General features: G+C 44.5%; 1 protein-coding gene across 1 annotated transcript in view; it reads left to right on the forward strand.

The window, feature by feature from the left end:
• The first annotated feature begins 1,848 nt into the window (after window positions 1–1,848).
• KSR1 (kinase suppressor of ras 1) overlaps window positions 1,849–19,547 on the forward strand; it is a 71,653-nt gene continuing 53,954 nt past the window's right edge. The window contains exon 1 of the mRNA XM_074594758.1: window positions 1,849–2,250. Coding sequence (XP_074450859.1) covers window positions 1,993–2,250 — 258 coding nt within the window. The 5' untranslated portion in view covers window positions 1,849–1,992. The remainder of the gene's footprint in view (window positions 2,251–19,547) is intronic.

Genomic DNA, 19,547 nt, shown 5'->3' on the forward strand with positions numbered 1-19,547 from the left:
CTCAGCTTCTTGACTATTAGCAAATGGATGTTCTCAGGTGGGTATACAGAGAATATCTATAAGAATAATATCCCTCTTAATAATATTCCCCATTTCCAGGGTCACCTGTATTTGAAGTGTCGTACTGTCAGAGTTCTACAAACTAAAATTTCCAATGCTAAATTTCCAGTGCTCCTAAGAGGATACAGATAAAGGCTTTTTCACAAGGTCAGAAATATGGAGGTAATAAGCAAAATAAGTTACTTTCCCAAAACCACAGGACTCATCAGATGGCAAACTAATTAAATCCTAATCCAGCAAAGTCCTTAGTGCATATGATATTTGCAGCATGTGAATAATGACAATGCAATCAAATACTTAACCTGACCCACATTCTTAAGAAAATTACTAAACAGCATATGCCACACTACTTGATGCAAATGCACACAAACTAATGTGGATACCAGTATCCATCTAACCATGAGAAAAACAGCTCAGTGTCAGCTGATTTGCCCTGCTCTACTGCCTCATGTCCTACATTCATATGGTTTCCCCCTTTTACTTTGCATAAAACTCTCTCCTGTGTTGCCACACGTGACTCAGATATCAGTTTAGTTTTTAAAACCTGGTGTCAATCTAGCCCAAATTAAGGAGGCTACCTCCTTCTGTCAGCAAGATGCAACCAAGTTGCCTTTTTGGATCCCCCACGTCAGATGAGCAGTCCTAATTCTTCTAATAATTGGGAGATGCGTAGTTCCTGCACTGATGCCTCAGTTCTGTGCGAGTCCCTCAGACAGTTAGGATGTGCAGCAAAATGCACCTGTAATGCATTACCTGTGCCATTTTTCTAGCATTTCTATTGTGAATGCTGAAACCACAGTTGTTCCACAAGGCCATAATAAAGTTCCCTCCTACTCATGATATGAATGAACCCACATGACTATTGCACTCAAGTGTTTATATTCACTTAGAGATGTTTATAATAATGCCCACTTCTTGTACTAGACCTGCACTTATTCTTTACTAAGGAAACGTTTATGTCAAATAAAACAGGTACCTGATCGATTTATAGAACATTTGGGAAAGACTATTTTAGAAAAACTCTCTACGGCCTTAGTAAATGACATGTTTACAGCTAGCACTTGGTTTATGCCAGTGCAATGGCATGGCCGTCACCTGTACCAGTGACCTCCATAACTGCTCAGACCACACTGCAGACTCCAGCCCCGACGGCTCTGGCTGTGCCACGGCTGCAGCAGAACACCCCACCCGGCAACACACCAGGGGCTTCTGTGGGACAGCGCTGAAAGTGTGCAATGCCATTTTGATGTTGTTTCTAACCATTTTTAACCTCTGGACCTTCATGTCCTCATGACATTTAATGTCTGCCGCCACACAGATGGGCTCACCTCATGGTGCTGTCCACAGCGCTCCTTCCAGCGCCGAGAGGTGTGAGGGGCCCGGCTGGACCGCTCACCCACCGCAAGAGGCTGCACCTGCCCACCGGGCCCTCACAGTGCCGGGCCGTTGGCCAGGCCCAGCACTGCCCCTGACCCTCTGCCTTCAGTGGAGCGGCGCGGGGGGCTCCTCTCTGGTGAGCTACAAGTCCCGACATACCTGCGGGAGGGCTGAGGCGGGCCGAGAGGGCGGTGAAAGGCTGAGGCGGGCGCAGGGAGGCGCTGAGGCGGCAGTAGGGCTACGGAGGCGGGCGCTGAAGGGCTGAGGAGAGCGGAGGGAGGCGCTAAGCCGGGCGCTGAGGCTGAGAGAGAGGCTGAGGCGGGCGCTGAGGGAAGGCGGAGGGAGAGGGAGAGGCTGAGGCAGCGGGGCGGAGCAACCGCCGCCTGCGCGGTGCGGCCGCGCCCGCGGTGCCTCTCCGCCGTGCATGTTAATGCGCGGTAATTGCCCGGGGAGGGGAGGAGAGGTGGGGCGGGGCGAACCGCCGGCTGCCCGCCTTCCCTCCCTCCTGCTCCCCCCGCCGTCGCCTCTCCTCCCCGGCCTCCCTGATGCCGAGGAATGGATAGAGCGGCTGCCCTGCGAGCCGCCGGCATGCTGGAGAGGAAGGAGCGGAGCGGCGGCGAGGTGGCGGCCGGCAGCGGCGCGGGGTCCCGGGCGAGCGCGGCGGCGCGGGGCTTGCCGGCGGTGCGGAGCACGCTGCAGCAGTGCGGGCTGCTGCAGGACCTCATCGACATCTCGCTCTCCAACCTGCGCGGGCTCCGCACGAAGTGCGCCGCGTCCAACGACCTCACCCAGCAGGAGATCCGCACCCTGGAGGTACGGGGCTCGGCAGCCGCGGCGGGGCCCGGAGGGGAGCCCCGCGCGCTGTTCCTCACAGCTGGGGGCCGAGGCCTGTCCCTCACAGGGGCCCTGGGGCCTGCCCCCATCCCCGGCGCCCTTTTCCCTCAGCACCGGGTGCCTGCGCCGTGGTGGGGAGGGACCCCTGGGTGGAGGAGCTGCGCGGGTGTGCGTGGAAGGGAAGGACCCCCAGCCCGGCTGCAGCCCTGTCAGCATGGGGTCGGTCCCCTCACCAGCCGGGCCGGCCGTGGCAGGGCTCCCCGCCCAGCCCTCCGCCGTCCCGTCGAGCGCGGTGCTGCGAGAGAGGTGAGGGCGCGCCCGGCGAGCGGGCGGGGAGGACAGGTGCGGGGGAGCCGCCGGGCCGGCCCCCTGGGTGTCGCGGGGCGCCGCGGGCTGTCAGGCGGGTTCACGGGCGGGGGGAGCCGCGCGTTGGCCCTGCCGCGCCGACCCCCGCCCCGCGGCGCGGCCCTGCGGCCTGGAGCTGGGCTCCGGTGTCACTATGAAGACAGATGCGATGCGAGGTGGGGACCAGATGTGAGGTGGGGACCAGAGGTGGCTTGAGGCTCCCCAGCGGAAGGTGGGTCGCCACATCGTGTGTCCTGGGAGGCTGTATAGACTCACGCTTTCCCTCGGGTCTTTGGTGTTTGCCTGTGATGGTTCCTGCCCTCTGCTCCAGGCCTGGCTTTCTGTCCATGGCTCAGTTTCGCTGATCTAATCTGATCCTCCTTTTCACTCCGTTGGTCTGGCTGACAAACAGCATCACGGTCCGGGTTGGAGAGGTGTTTCGGTGTTCAGAAAGATTTAATGAAACACTTTAAGCACAAAGCGTGTGCTGTTGTGATGCTTTCGAAGAAGAGCTGAATCTGTATGTGAATCTGCATAAGTATTTAGAAAGGGAATGTAGGTTTATTTTTTGCTTAGTTCGTTTGACCTTTAGATACATAAATAACATTTCCTTTTACCTTGTGTGCAGGTAATGTTGCTCTAAGCAGAGTAAACGCCACCCCCCTGCCGTCCCCTTCTTTGATAGAAGTTTAATGTAAAGGCTAATAATGGTCCTTTTCTGTAGTCTGATACTGGAGGCTGTGGAGCAAGAGCATTGGGCCTTTAGGAAGAAAGATCATTACAACAGTGTAACTGTAACAAACATATAAGCTGCAAAATCCATCACATGAGAAATCAAGGTTGGGAAAAAAACAGTGAAACAATAGGTGGTAGGTAGCTTTTGGCACAACCTCTTGGAAATCTGTCGTTCTTCCTTTTTTCTTCCTCTGCCTTTTTTGTGTTTTTTTTTTTCTGTTTGTTTTGTTTTGTGGGGTGTTTTGTTTTTTTCAAATTTGTAGTGCTCTTTTTCCTTCTGCCATTTCCAAATAGCGTTCAAAAGGCTATTCTTTATAAAAAAATATTTGTATAGGCTTTTGGCAACCCTACTGACAGTGTTTTTATTGCTCAAACAATGTCAATCAGCATAATTTTGGAAAATGATCATCAGTATTTTGGTGGTGCGCCTGTTCTAACAGGAGACCTTTATTCACAAAGGATAAAGGCCTGCTATCATCTTCAAGTTCTTCTTAAAGCAACAAAAGCTGCTTCTAGTGATCGTTGTCGAGCATGTGCATGCATTCCTCTTAAACATTTATCTGCTGAAACAAATGGGTGCCACATTCACTGATGATCATAAAATTTATGATCAGAAAAAATCTTAGCTGAAGAAATTGTCTTTGATGCATGGTCCAATATATGATTTCTCTGGGAATTCAACCAAGTGCTGGATCTCTGCCAACATGTGAAGCTATGGGCATGGATATAGACTCCATGCCCTTTGCTCTGTTCAGTTGCCTGTACCAAAATACATGTTGTCAACCGTAGCCCGAGTATTGCGCTTAACTCTGCGCCAGTCTGCAGTGGGTTTGTCTACAGATGCAGAGCAGAGAACCAGCCTGTAGGAGATGAGGGTCTGTGTTTACTTCCCTAAGCTGTAATTTCCCATGGTGTACCAGAGGGTGGTGGGCTGCTGTGTTGTCTCAAGTACCAGGTGGCCTGCCTGTGGCATCACACGGTGTAATTATTATGCCTTGGTTAATGTGTCAGAAATGCATGTGTGGTCATATGCACTTGCCTATCAGATCGCATCAGCAGAGACAGGTGTTCTGATACTGCAGAGAGCCAGTGTTACTGATGGTTTGACTGTGGCGCACAGCTCTGCAGACTGTAGGCAACTCTTCAAGAGTCAGTAGTTTTACCAGAAGCTAGGAGCTTGGAGATCTCCCATGCCTGCTGTGGTTCTGTGGGTGGCTTTGACGAGTTGCCAAATGGCTGTGTGGGTCGTGATTACTGGCTACTAGTGGTATAGTTGGTGGGCCTGCAAGCCTCATCTGTACTTTGGATTTGAATCTACATGTGTCTTCTGTTCTTGTACAGAAACTTTTTTGTGGAAAAAAAAAAAATTATGAAAACTTAGCTGCATCTGTATAACTGGTAAACTGTGTAGCAAAGCCGCAAGGAAATGATAAAACATGAGATAGATAAAAGCAGCCAACTGGAAGCAGGACGTACTGGTTTGGGAAGGGTGGCAACTTGACTCTGGAAGTTGAAGAAGTAGCTCCTGAGGCCAAATGTGAGACTGTACTGGTGTGATTTGAAGACAGTCCAGTACACTAAGTATAAAAATCAGTTTATTGATTTCATTTATTTTTGTATGCAAAGGGATGAAAAGGTAGAGAATCTTCCATAATACGATTTTTATATACCTCATACACCTTTGAAAGTACTGTAGTGTCTAGTTGTGATGTCAAAACAGTGAACTTAGGAGGTGAAGGGATACCTCCTTGAACACAATCTTCTGTATCAGTGAACCGCAGGCATTCAGACCACCCATGCATGGGGGTGAATGCTGTCAGGTGGATGTGGCTGTCTGAACTCTATACCAGTGGAGGTCAGACAGTAGTGCACGCTCATTGCCATTTCTAATCCCAAGGTTAGCACAGCCCTGAAGTTCTGAAACTGGTTGTAATGTGAATGGAATCAATAGCCTAAAACACCAGTGCAAATTCAACTAAATGCTTGTGTTATTTAATTTTTTACGCTATACATTCTAGCCTAGTCCTTTTGGCACCACTTCCCTCTGTGCCTGTTCACAGCTTAGATAGCTGTCAGTGTACCACATGATTCGTAATGTGTGTGTGTTTCAAAGTCAAGAACATCAACCTAACTAAAGGTATTTGAGTGCATGCTTATGTCCCTCCCAATTTACCGAGATGCTTTAAGTCCTTCCTCATTCCTCTTGTTTATAAGGTCTTCTCAAAAAAAAAAAAAAAGCACACGGTAGATAAGGATTTCAAACTGGGACCTTGACAGGTAAAGATAAGCACTCATGGTGGCTCAAATGAGTGCAGGGAGAACTTTCTGTAATACAGAAAGAAAGGGGGCTAGGGAGAAAGGGCTATGGGAATTGCTTGCAAATAATGTGTTGAGTGTAGATGTGTTACCTGAGCTGACCCTGTTTCACATATAGGAAGGCCATTTCTTAGAAGGGCTGGGAGTTTCCCTGTAGTGGAAAGTATATTATGTTAGTTTGGTTATTAGCAGAGTAGGTTCTCTGATGCCACAAGGTCTTGTATTTTTTTAAATTTTTTATATGTTCTGTCAAATAAGTACTTGAGGGTTTTTCTTTTTAACCAACACTTCGGTATATAGCTTGCTTTCAGTTCTGTCCTAGCAGGTTTACTCACTTCTCAAGTTGAGTACAAAACTGAAATGGAAAAAACCTGTAACTTTAACCCATACCTAAGAGAGCTAAAAATGTCTTGCCATGTGGTGAGCATCCAATGTTGCTCCAAGCATCCTTGGAAAGGAACAACTCTGACAGTCCTTAACTCTGTCCCTATGCTAATCCCTTGCATGACTCTTAAATTGGTTTTGAAAAGTTAGAAATGTATTATTTTTAGCTGTATTTCTTTGTAAAAGTGGTATCTTTCTGGATTCATTTCTCTGGCTAGGAAGCTGATAACGGGACTAGATGTGACATCTGTAGTGAAGCACGTGAAACTTCTAACACTGCAGCTCAAGCCAGTCTGTTGGAGGTGAGAAGGAGAATACAGTCCTATGTGCTACTGCAGGGAAGGTTCCTATGGTTTCTCAATCTCTTCTGCTGTAAACAGCATAGCTGGTTTGATAAACTGGGACACCTTCCCCCACTCTTTTAACTGCAGCAAAGATGAGGCAGGTCCAGGCTGAACTAAAACCTAGACTATATTTAGATTGCAGATGTATTTTCTTTATACCTTGGCTCTTACATCGTAAGAGCTAACTACAGCGTTTCTGGCATGGAAGCTGCCTCCAAACTGGTTATGGTGAGAGTGTCAGGGTGGGGCGGTAGCACGCTTTGCTGAGATCTGCCTGCTCTTTAAGAAAAACTGTCCTCGTTGCTTTTTGGCTGGACTATGTCTGTGATAGAGATCACTTTGACCTCTTCGTCAGGAATGTCTTCTGTTCAGCACCTCCACAAGATGTAACACTGGATCGGAAAGCCTGTCTCCAGCTGTGCTGCGTCACTACTACTCCACAAATCAGTCTTTCATATTGGCTGAATGATATCTGTGAATTAAATATGTTTGAACTTGCTTTGGCATTATCTCGATTCATTTGGCAATTTGTCTAGAAAAGGCTTATCTCTTACCAAGCAATCTCTAAGGAGAAACAAATGCTTTGAAAATGGGGGGAGGCATAAGAGGAGAGGAAGAGGAATTGTAATCATCCAAACTTGCAGACTGGAAGTTGGGCATGTGGTATGAATACGGAAGGCTGTGTGTTGGTAAATTGGAAGTAGTGGGAGTAGTGAATTTTTCAGGCCAAACTGCAACCTGTAGCCACACGTTTATGAGCCTTGTTCAGCTGAAAAGACTTCCTTTTCCAGCAGGTCTTATGTAAGACAAGAAGAAAGTCTATTACTTCATCTTACTGTTTGCATACGTGCAACACATTTGCTTCTCTTGAAGGTGTCTTCTTTCTTGTAGGACTCTCTCTTTTTTCCTAAATTTGTGTGCTTGTTTGTATAAGATAGGCTTCAACAGAGATTCTGTTTGACTTGGAAGGAGGGAGAACCGTATATTATTATCAAGTCTGTTGACATAATCTTTTCTTTGTGACAATGCGTCTCTGTATATGATTAGAATTTGCACATCATAGTGGAATTTAGCTCATCTCCTACCATTGATACTGTATAAGTTTGACACAAAAATAACTTACTTGGATTTTCCAGAACAAGTTCTGAGGAGTAGATTGTCATCAAGATGAAGATACAACAAGGGCTTCTCTTCACTTTTCTGACAAGGTCTGTTTGTACTTCTTGCCTTGGGTTGGATTCCATGATGCATTGATTAGGAAGCAAGAAAGGAAGTATCAGAGTAAGGCTTTGTGCTACCTTTGTTTCTCTAAGACTGCTTGTGTGGTCACTGAATCATGTTAAAACAGAATTATTCCTGCTCATCTTCATGCAGAGTCAGCTTGTAGACCCTTTTCAGCAACTGAACTCCAATAAAGAAGTTAATCAGAGCCTGGATTTGAGTCCTCTGTATGTACGTGCCTACACACACTAACAGGAACCCACAGTCTGTCACGCCAGACAAGCCTCGGTCTCCGCATATGATTTCTGATGTTCATTGCATGTTCAGATCTAATCAGTGGAGTAGCCTGACTTGAACCTCAGCTGCATCTAGCTGAACTCATGGATGTAACCAAGCTTGCAGATACCACCTGATCAGAACTTGTTGTGCTACTCAAGTTCAAATGCAGCTATTAACTGCATTTTACACAAGGAAAACCCCGATTGGTGTTACAGCTGCATACGAGTGACAAATTTACAGCTATGAGTCAGCGTGGTGGTACACAAATTTATCACCTTTTTTTTTTTTTAATAAATAGGAACACTTAACAAAAGAAGTCATGTGACACACCAAATTATTTAGGGAATAGTTATGCTTAAAATTATATTTGCAGTATAGACCATGTAGCCTCTCAGATGCTTGAGGGATAAACACTCACCTTTCCTTTAAGGCTAAAATTTTTTATCCTTGTTTTCAGGCCATGGGGATTTTTTCATTTACTAAAATGAAAATTGTGATGAAAGCAACCCTGGCGCGCTCTCACTGTTTTGGGGGTTCGAGAATGTATTGGCTAGATTACTGCTGTGGTGAAAGGCACAGAATGATGTATAGATGACACTACCCAGAGATACTGACTCAGACATCTCTTAGAGACTTCCCTCCCTGCTCGTTTCTGGCTCTTGTGGAATAATCCCACACAGTCAACACTACCAGCAGCACAGCGTTGCCCTGGCTAGCAAATCGGAGGAACAGCGGCTCTTTGAGTCTGGAAACACACCTGTTCCAAAAGAAATGGGTAGTTCTTCCTATTTGTGAGCAGTTGTACATATAAGTGTCGTGGGCTCCTTGGTGGGAGTCTAAACCTAGTGAAAGACTAGCTTGACATGATTAAGAAACAGTTTGGTAATCTGGCTTGGCTTTGACTGCAGCTATTGCCTATTGGCATAGCTCGGGTGAGGGCAGGTGGTGGTTTGTAGTCCATGCCCCCAGAATGTAGGGCAGGATCAGTCCCAAGTTAAACTAGATAAACTCTGTATTGCTGGTAAGATGGGAGGACAACTGAGAACCACCAAAGTATACAAGTGGTCAGATATGTACTTTGCCTTAAGCCAGAGCTGCATAGAGCTCCTGTGCCACCTGCAGATCTGAGAGGCACGTCTCAGCCCAGCTGCACTCCCACTGTACGCGCTCTAAGGACTGTGAAGTAATCATTGGTGCAGCTATAATGTTCACTTGAACCTGGGCTCGTTTACAATCACTGGTTCTGTGTCTGAGCTCACTGTCTACTTGTAAACCTGCTTTTTGTAACGAGCTGTTTAAACTGAACTCTGGAGCGTTCCTGAGGTGGAAACTCAAACCTCCGTTTAGGCCCTGATCTCTTCGGGCATGTGTGTATTGCAGCCCAGTCTGATAATAGATGTCTTTTGTTCATCTTTCTCTAAGTGCAGCACATGTATCTTCAGTCTGAGCTCTTGAGGCTTTAGGTAGACGGAAGATGCAACTCTCATTGGACCTGAGCTATGGACTGTTCAACTAGCAACATGACCTATACAGTGATGCTTTAAATTGCTGTTGAAATCAATGCGGTTATGCAAGTGCACAGGAGATGAGGAGCTGGCTAGTGGTTTTGCTTCCAAGTGAGTGGCGTGGTTTGTGCTTTTTTGTGGTTCTTTTTTAACAAAAAAAAAAAAAAAAAAAATTGGTGGAGGGGAAGAGGTACTAGATGGAAATAGCATGCAGCTGGCTGCAGAAGTGTACAAGTTTAGCCTAGCAGAGCAATTGTGATGTTCGGCATAGTGGGCAAAGCACATGATAGCAGAAAGATATTAGTGTTAGTGTGGAAAAAAATAAAACAGAACTCAAAGCCAGAATATTTATTTGCTTCAGCTCTGTTTGAGCCATTACAGGTGTTATTCAGGATATAGTTCAAAATACCTAAAATTACTTGTTTCCTACAAAGTCAAGCCACAATGGCAGGTAAAAGCAGCCAGCTTTTTAATAGAACTCTCCCCACCTAAATATGGGCTGCAAATTTTGTAGCTTGACTAGCAACACTTTTGGTCAGCCAAAAGTGATTCGGGGAAGGGGGTGGAACAGACGGTGCATGCAGAAAGTGTGCTTAGATGGCTGTGACTCAAATACACTTTCCATGCTTTAATGAATGGGGGGGAGGGGGAAGAGACAGCTTCCTGTTGTGGGGTTTTTTTAGCAGTGATTTTTCTAAAAGGAAAAAACAAGGAGTTTCATGTTTCTTCTGGTTATCCTTGGGGTGGTGGTTTTAATGTCAGTGTAAATGGAATTACAAATATCCTCTGCAGAACCTTCCTGGATATTTGCTGGTATAACTCAGGGAACGGTTGCAATGAAGCTGCTTCATGCCTATTAGCCATTCCCTGTCTGCTTTCAGGGTTCTGCAGGCAGAATTGGACCCACTGCCTCCATCTTGCTTTTGGAACTTTTAAATTTGGATTTAAAGTTGAAATATAGCTGTCTTTTCTTTCAGGAATGTGTTCTAATGTGAACACAGGGCAGGTCTCTGCCATTTCCTTTTCTGCCTAGAAAGAAAATCTAATTTGTACTGTGTGCATCTTGGGGAAGCAGAGAAGAATCACAGGGCACTTAATGAGTAGAATAAGGAATTGTGCTTTGATCAGGGACTACAGAGTGCCTGTGATATGATGATTATTAGTTATCCCAAATGGAAGAGGTCTAATAGCAGAAGGTGTGAGATCCACTTCAGAGCAGCGATTAACATGACACTGGGGAATCTTGCTGGGGTACAGCAGATCCAGGCTCTGATCTGGTCTGACCTGATGCTGCCAAACAGGTCACTGGCCACAGTTTTCATAATGCAGCCAAGAGCCTTGGGTCTGGGTCCCTGAAAATCTTCAGAAGCCTTTTGCAAGTAAGTTTAACAGTGCAGGCAAGCACTTTCCTGCATGGGTTTGTTGATTTATCAAAGAACTTTCACTTCTGTTTGAAGCAATCTAAATTTAGAAAGGAAGTCTTGAGCTTCTCATTGCTGCTGTGTGTGTGGGCTATTGTTGAGGCTTGCAGATTCCAGTGCGAGGCTTTATTTTTAGTTATTAATGATGCTGAGTAAACTGGAAAGAAGAAATAATTAGTATGTTTTATAGATTGAGGACTTCAGCCAGGCATCACCACTAAAAGATATTAGATAGGGGAGGTAAATGGGTCTGTTGGTAAGTACACTTACTGGAAGATGTGTGTCAGTGCCCCTTAGGCGGCCTTACAGTGCTCCAGGAGACCTTCTGCACTCCTGTTTCCCTACCCATCCTTAAAGCATGGAGAATCTTCTAGCAACAATTTTCATCTTCCAGAGCACTGTTTTCTTCTTTTTACCTTTAGAGTAAGTTAGAGGACTAAATCCTGCTTTAGGATACAGTTGCATAGCTCCACTGAAATAAGCAGAAGTAGTAGGGTTTTGTTGCTTAAAGCTTCCTGACTTTTTTAGATGTCTGCCTCTTAAAAACTGTTCTTCATCTGCCAAGAAAAACATTTCAGTTTACGGGCCTTTTGTCTTTCTGACCAAACTTGAAACTTTCCACAAAGTAAAACCCGAAGACTTTTAACTTTAACTTTCCCACAATTTCTATACAGACAGTTCCGAGAGCCTCAGACCAGCACCAGCTGGTAGCGTCAGACTCTCATAGTGCAGGTGCAGATCAGATGCAGTTGTTTGGGTTTTTTCCTCCTCATTTTAGTGAATTCTGGAAGCTATGCCCTTGTCTGTTCTCGCTTGTTTTAAGGAAACATCTGACTAAAATACACAAGTATTGTTATCAGGAGACTGATCCATTTGTGGAGATTTGCATAGGCCTTCAACCTGCTCCCTTTGGAAAAAGAAAGGTTTCTTTTTTTTTCCTTTTTCCTTTGAAACACAAGGGTGTCTGTAAGCACTCTTGAAGAGGAAGGAGGTCATACTGTTGAAGTACGCCAAGGTGAGCACAAACATCAAAGACTCTTAGCATTTGCTCACGCAACTAAGCTGGGAGAAACCCCAGAGTAGATATCAAAGGGCTTGTCAACCCCATTTGTATTAAGCCAGGATATTATGTGTGTTAAAACTGGTTTGGTCTTGCTTTGTGGGTCAAGCGTGGTGTTTGTAGAACCACTGGCTGGCTGCTAGAGGCCTGATTTCAGTGCTGTTGTATTGGTGGCATTTCGTATGGGTATAATGAGATGGACTTTCTGTGGGGCATCTCTCAGTGCACCCTAAATTCCTGGGCCATTTGCAGTTGTGGCCAGTGAGTTGAGTGGGGTCTGTGGAAACTAAAGTTTGGAGGGAGAAAGGAGAGCTGCTGTAAGCCCAGGTCTTTAGCTACTGCACCAGAACACTGTTTGGATTTGTGCTGAGACCGCATTTGTAGGAAATACAGTCCTACTTTTGGGAAAGAAGTTTTTTATAATGATGTTGAACACACCTCTGTAGCAGTAATTACCTATTTGCATCTAACTAAATGGGCCTTATCAGTTATCATCTGCCAATCTTTAACTGGAGGCATAGCTAACAGGAAGAGCTAGCTGAATACTTCTACTAGGGTGACACTAATACTTAGTTTTTGATTCTTATGGAAACTAAATCTACAACACTATTCTGCTGCCAAGGCATGCTCCAGTTCCGCTGATGTGTTCTTTCCTTATTTTTTTTCTACTGTGTTATTCAAATTGCATCAGTTGCCAAGAATAACTAGTTTGTGGTCCGAGGCAAAGAGCTTTGAAGTTAATGGTTACCTCACAACATAAGATTTCAAACTGAAGGTAGTAGCATCTATCCCTTCATCTGAGTGAGAAATGAGTGCTCTGGCAGCAGCAATGCAGTGGTGATGCAGCACTGCTCTTAACTGAAGTCCGCAATGGTGTTGGAGTGCTCCTTGCAGCTCCTTGCTGTAGTCAAGTTGAACTGCCTTTGCTGTGTTCCTTAATGAAGGGGCAGATCCTGCCGGTAGCATTTTACTAACAGATTTTTCAGCATCCTTTTGAACTCTTGTGCCAAGAAGCATGAGTTGAGAGACTTATCTGGTTTCAATGCGCCCAGTTTTTTGCGGCAGCACAGGGAAGAGAATGCAGAGCTGACAACTACAAGATATTTCTTCTGAAAGTTGCATGCAGAAATTACTTTGATTGTTGCTGTGATAGTCAACTTTGTGATGTGGTGGAGCGACTAGGAGCTGTTTGGAACCAGGTGGTGAGGAAGACTGAGGAGAGGAAGCATCAACCAGTGCTGGTGGCTCAGATGTCTCTGTGGTGGCATTCCCGGTCCTGCAGGAACTGAGCAGTAATAGCTCTGAAACATGCCAACCACAGGGCTTTGTCCTCTGGCTGACGCGCGGTGTTCAGCCCCTCTGAGGCCCCACAGCAATAGCCTGACTCAGCAATTTTGCACAGTTCTGGCTTGATCTTTCCTGCAGCTGTAAAACCAAGGTGCAGTGGGAAAGGGGAAACACATGAGAAAAAGCATGGTCTGGTCCATACCCCTCCCCATCAGTCCTCATGGATCCTCTACATAAATAGGCTGGCTCAGCCCTTTCTGCCTTCCTGTATTCCTGACAAGAGGAGCCTGGTGTGAGGTCTCTTCCATACCACGCATGGCCCCTTTATACTGCAAAGAATAAAGTCGCCACATTCAAACTGTATTTTGCAGGGTGGGTTAGCAGCGTGGTCTTTGTCAGCTTTCCTGACAAAGCCTCTGTGGTGTGGGAACTGTATCAGCAAGCACTGCAAGTCTCTGCATTGCTGGAATTCTTAAGAGTTCTTCTAAATGCTGAGCCTTCAGCCCCTTAATGCAAGTAGCTGTGGCTCTGGGATTTAACTGGCCTCAAACTTTGGGGCAGAGGACACAGGGACAATTGGCGAGCCACCCTGATGGGTGAGGGATTTTGAAGTTTATCAGTTAAGAAAGGTTGCTTTCTTTGGGAAAAAATATTTTGAGAGTTTTTTCTCTAAGAAGTCCTAGTACCACCTCTTTTTGCAGTACTGGCATATTAAGTAGTCCAAAGCACCTTCTGTTCATGGGAGGGTGTAGCATGGGTTCCATGCTGCTGTGCAGGTGGTTGCCAAGTTGTCTGAGGATAAGACTTTCTGAAGTGATGACCTTCCTCTCCTTAAATGACAGGCATTCTGGGAAAGGTACTTTACAAGTTAACCTGCACAGCAGCAGTTGTGAGAACAACCGAGAGTTGAGTTTTGCCCTGTTTATTTTCTAAGTGTGAGATGGTCTAACAATTTCCGCCTTAACAAAAACCGGCATGCACCCAATCCCGATGTAACTGACTGCAAGTAGATTGTAGCGCCTGTGAGGTCAGTGTGGATAACATGGCATAGCTTTGCTTTGATCTCATGTAGCTGCACCAGAATCACGTTTAATTACTTTGAAAGCCTGTCTCTGAGCAATAGATTCTCTTACCCCAACTGATAGACAAGCTCAGAGACTAAGTTGAACCTTCATTTCTGCAAATAGTGGAAGAGTTACCGTTGTCTGTCTTCTGAGGTTGCAAAGCAACGGCTTTGCTTTGCAGCTTAAAATCTGAGGCTGTGAGAGATGGGCAGAAAGAGGCAGGTTGATCCAGTGGGTAGTGCTTCGGCTCAGCAGGGATGGTTCCATTCTCATGAGCTTTCCAAGTCACTCGGGCAATTGCTGGGGTACAGGAAGACTTTTTTTTTTTTTTTTTTTTGTAAAACGAGAACAATGGCATTTAAAACTTAAAGCACCCCTTGTTGATCCATCATGCCTGTCACACAACACACACTTTCACTCAAGAGGGTTCAAATCCTTTTCATGTAAGGATTTCATGTAGATTCATGTGAAATAGGAGCTATTTGCTTTAGCTAAGGATCTGACCCCAAAGCAGGAAGTGTTTCCTGTTTGATCTCTGATAATTTGGGGATCACAGTGCCCCAGCCATTGCACTTGCATGTGCAGCACCTAGCTCCCAAGTGAATGAGTGGAACAATCTCTTTCCTTAATGACTATTGTCCACTTGAAGGGCTGTCTTCCAAATCTGTGTAGAAATGGTGTGGTTGGATAGCTATCAAATTTTGATTTTTTAATTTTATTTTATTTTTTAAATATCTTCTAATGTTGTTTTCATTTCCATTGTTGTTTATGCCTTTGCTGTTGGGGAATGGGGAAGGTAGTTAGCAATATATCCTCAAAATAAACTTGTTTCCAGGTGCTGGCAATTTGGGCTATAAATATGCATTTGTGGCCAAGGGTTGGCATGAATTCTGTATGAGGAAGGGATGGTTTATTTTGGGTATTGCATCCTTTAATGTGGGCTTATATGGGCAAGAACTATTCTTCTGGGTGTCTGCACTGTTAAGTTTTTAAAAAGTACTGAGGATTATGTTGGAGCAGTTCCCACTCAACTTCCTGCACTCAGCCCAATCCCTACGTTCACCATAACTTTGTTCTGTCACTCAAAAAAGTCAGCTCAGTTTTACTGTTCCCAGTGATAGGCACCCAAACTGGAGGTGTGTGTCGATTTATCCCAGCCAGAAATTAGCATGGCTTCCAGGTCAGGGTATTTATCTCTTCTGAAACTCCACAGCATGTCTGCTGCTGCCTGGCTGCCCAAGTTTGACCTATCTGTAGAATAGGATTTAGGCCCTGTATTGTGACATACCAGTAGTGCAGTCTGCAATAGCCTGTAACGTGCCACAGTCTGTATTGATTGAGATTATAACACCACTCCTTTTTAATGTCAGCTGAGAGACCTAAGCAGTGAAACTTGTTCAGACACGAAAAGGAGATCTTTAAGAGATGAGCCTTGATTCTACCCTGGGCTGCCATTCAGCTGATAGAAAAGAAATGCCTTATTTTTTGGGTCTACATTACTGGAAACAGTAGTGTTAAAGCAGCATGCACGTTCATTCATGTACTTCATTCAACAGAGTACAAAAGCCTGTATTTCCAAGCAAAACCTTAAACTGAGTGATACACGTTTGAAGTTTGGGGCTACTGTAGATTTAAACTTAACTCCCTGATGATGAATTTATATACATGTCTGCTCTTAGGTGTGGAGTAAGAAATAGAACTCTTTTCTTCCTCAAAGGCTGAAAGGCATGGAGAACATAGGCTGTCAGCTGCATTCCTGTATTTTAAAGCACTTATGATTTGCAGCAAGGTGTTTATTATGTTCCTGTAATGTATTTTCCGACTATTCTTTAATCCATAAAGCATATTTTTCACAGTACAGCAGATACACAGCTTTAAAACGAATGGCCTTGCAAAGTTTTATAGTATTGGCCACCAAGTACTGTACTCATTAATGGCTTGATTGCTACCAACAGTCTTCTGTAGAGCCTTTATAAAAAAGACTGCCATTTCTATGACTTATGCAGCTCCTAACTTCACCTGCTGTCTGCTGCTCATCCCTAAAAGATGCAGTAAACACTTTCTAACTTGGTTGCCTAAGAGATTAGGTATTTAGGCCAAGGGTACCCAAATGCCACTGATGAAGACAGCCAGTACTCTTGCTGTCACTTCAGATGCCCAAAGGCGGAATGCAGGAATGGCCTTCAGAACAGCCAGCATCAGACAGGTGGAGATCACCACAACTCAATACAGATAAAGGTACCTTTTTCTAAATTATTTTCTCATGTTCTGATGAGCTTCTGCTTGCCATCTGCCCTTTACACAGTTGTCATATTGTTATCTGTTTTTCTTTCAGAGGCAATTTAATTAGATCTTCTTTCAGTAGGTTTTAATCAAGTGTTATGGGGTTGCTGGTAAATTATTTACAGCCGTATCAGTTGATGGAACACTTGGTCTGCTAAAGGTATCACGTAAGTGACATATCTGTAGCAAAGAGTACAGCTGGCTTTAACTTAGGACCCCGCTTGTATTCCCTGAGGTTATCCAGTGGACATTAGACGAATGTCGGGTTATGCGAGCCCGCTTTCCTTTACAATGGTAGAAAGTGAATGTGACTGTGCTGAAAACAAAGGAGTTGAAGCAGTTTAAAACTAGGGTAAGAGCTGAATTTAGCTCTAGTCTCTGCTGGCTCAGTTCTCTTATAAGTGCCTTTCAAGGTTGAATACCTTAAACAGTGTGGCCTTGACCCTCACTTGAAGCTCCAGCTATTTAAACAGAAGTGCTGTTGTACTATCTTCACACTTGGTCTGATGTATAGTGAGTGTTTTTTGAATGGGTAAGGTAGTAAAAAAACCCAACACTTAAGTAGTAAAGCATAATAAACCGAGAAAGCAGATATTTTTAGAATATGGAAGGATTCTTTCTCTGCCTTATTTCACCTGTCCCTTAAGGTGGTGAAAATTTAGCAGCTGTAAGATATCCTTTCTTCTTTCATCATGTTTGATGCTTGTTTCAGCAACGTTACTTTTTTTCCAGTTCAGCTCACATTCTTTGTGAGAAAGCCTCAGCATGGGAGGACAGCAGCCTGCCTCCACCCAAGCATACCTGTAAGTTTGCAGCAACAACCATCTTTCATTTGTTGTTTACATAGCCTCTGAAGTAAAATGCAATTTGAAGATATATAATCAGTGTTACAGAACTGTCGCCTATGGGAATCTTATTCCAGGTATTTATTATGCTTATTTCTTATTTACAATGAGCGTAAGCCTGGGTGTGTTTTTAGCACTTAGTGTGCAGGCTGTAGATGCAACTGAAGCTCCATTCATTGTCGGAAAATTGCTAAGTGCTTTTGAAGATGAGTTTGTCTTTCTGCTTCTGTCATGTTCCTTCCAGTGTATGATTTAAAGGAATAATTTTGCAGGTTCTTGGTGGTATCTTGCTTCACTTAATGGATTCATAGTGCTGAGGTAGAGACGTACAGCTCCGTTGAAGCTTTGTGATCTGATCCAGAACAGAGGACAGTAATGGGCCTTCATTTTGGAGCAGAAATCTCAATTGAGTGTAACAAGAAAGGATATTTGATACAGAATGGAAGGCCATACCTGACATCACACCAATGACTTTACCCTGATTTTATTTTTCCCATACACATGGTAAAGAAAGAAATCCTGGCTTGACTTACCCTGGGCAGCTGATCTATAAAAGTTGATGCAGAAATTGTCCAGACTTCGTAGTTGCACAACCAAGTACAAAATTTGATGTAGCTATCTTGCACAATATGTAAAACTGGGCTTAAAGGGGAATATAATGATTGTCAGAGTCCTGTTTCCAGCTATTCTGCCATTGCTGCTTTCCAGCCTATAAAAAAATTTAATAATTTATAAAAATAGTGTCCTGCACTTAAAAGGCCAATGTTTCTGGATCAAAAGTTGCAACTTACTGTTTCTCCACACTGCTGCACAAGGACAAAGAGCTGTTACCAAGATTACAAGGCCATGTGACAAGGGCTTCTAACTTACTCTTCTCTCGTCACATATGGGTCAATACCACAGTAAATTGGCATAATACCTTGACAATGATAGCATACCATCAGAGCTGTTTCACCTTTCAAAGCCTGTGTCTTGCTCTTGACCCTCCTCTGTTGTCTTATTCCTTGTTCCTCTCTGTATATCAGCTTTGCTGCTCCAGCTCTTTCAGCCCCTCTGTAGCATCCAGAACCAACACTTATTTGTGTTTCTTCCTTTTGGGCCATATATTTCTTGCATGATGGTCTTGTCCCTGCCCCCATAACATGCAACTACTGCTACCCATGACCTAAATAATATTCACTGTTTATATAAAGATTTCATTTGATCACACTGATCTTTAAAATCTCTGCCACTGAAATGATTAAAGGAATGCTTTAAAGCCCAATTACTCTTAAGGCCTTTCTCTGCATTTTTAAGAGCTTGAACTCTTTTCTGAGGCTGATAATGAACTATTAGTATACTTAGGAATCAAGCATGTAGGAAAGTGACTCTACCCTTACCCAAGCCATGCATTTTTTCAGTGGGTAAGTGCAGATGTTTGACTCTAGGAAATGATGTTTAGGGAGGTCCTGGAAACCCTCAAGAGACCAATAGACAATTTAGCAGGTCATTGTATCTCATTGGAGATCATCATTTGTCATGAGTCTTTTGTGAAGGAAAAGACTAATTTACAATCTTATTGTGTAGATATACTAGATGTGTCAGCATGTTTTGAAAGGCTCCTCAGAATGAACAATTGGGGTGAGAAGTTGTGTACTCGACAGTTCCCCCCTGCAATAAGAGGGAGGACTGCCTACACTCAAGCATGCTTTTATATCCCTCCTCGTTCCCCAGACTGACCAAAGCTAAGGAGGGAGTTTTTTAATGTTTGTGAGTGAAAGCTGAGCATGCTGCAGTCTCAGTTGAAAGGAACTGAAAGCAGTCCACCTATTCATGAGAGCATTGCTACTAGCCACAGTTTTTCTATCCTCACTTGGCAAGTAGCTAGGGCAGACACATTTCAGAGAAAGTGCTTGTAGTCCTGATGTTACTTAGTATTTGGGAGACTGGACAATGTGGAAGTTGGGATAAGAAGGAATTTAGTGCAATAAAAGTGCAGTTGAGATTTTCACGTTGGAATGCTATTACAGATGGCATGGTTATGAGACAAATGGAGCCTTATCTGCTTCTCTGGATCGGATATCTGAAGCAAACTCCCAACAGGTTATCTGCTAGTTTCAAGGTTCAAGCTCAAGTGAAACGATATAGTAGCTGGCTTTATAGCCTGGTCCCTTCCTTTCCGCTGCTGTGTAACCCAAAAGCTTTTTC

This window comes from Larus michahellis, chromosome 7 (genome assembly GCF_964199755.1).
Source record: "Larus michahellis chromosome 7, bLarMic1.1, whole genome shotgun sequence".
Taxonomy (NCBI): Eukaryota; Metazoa; Chordata; class Aves; order Charadriiformes; family Laridae; genus Larus; species Larus michahellis.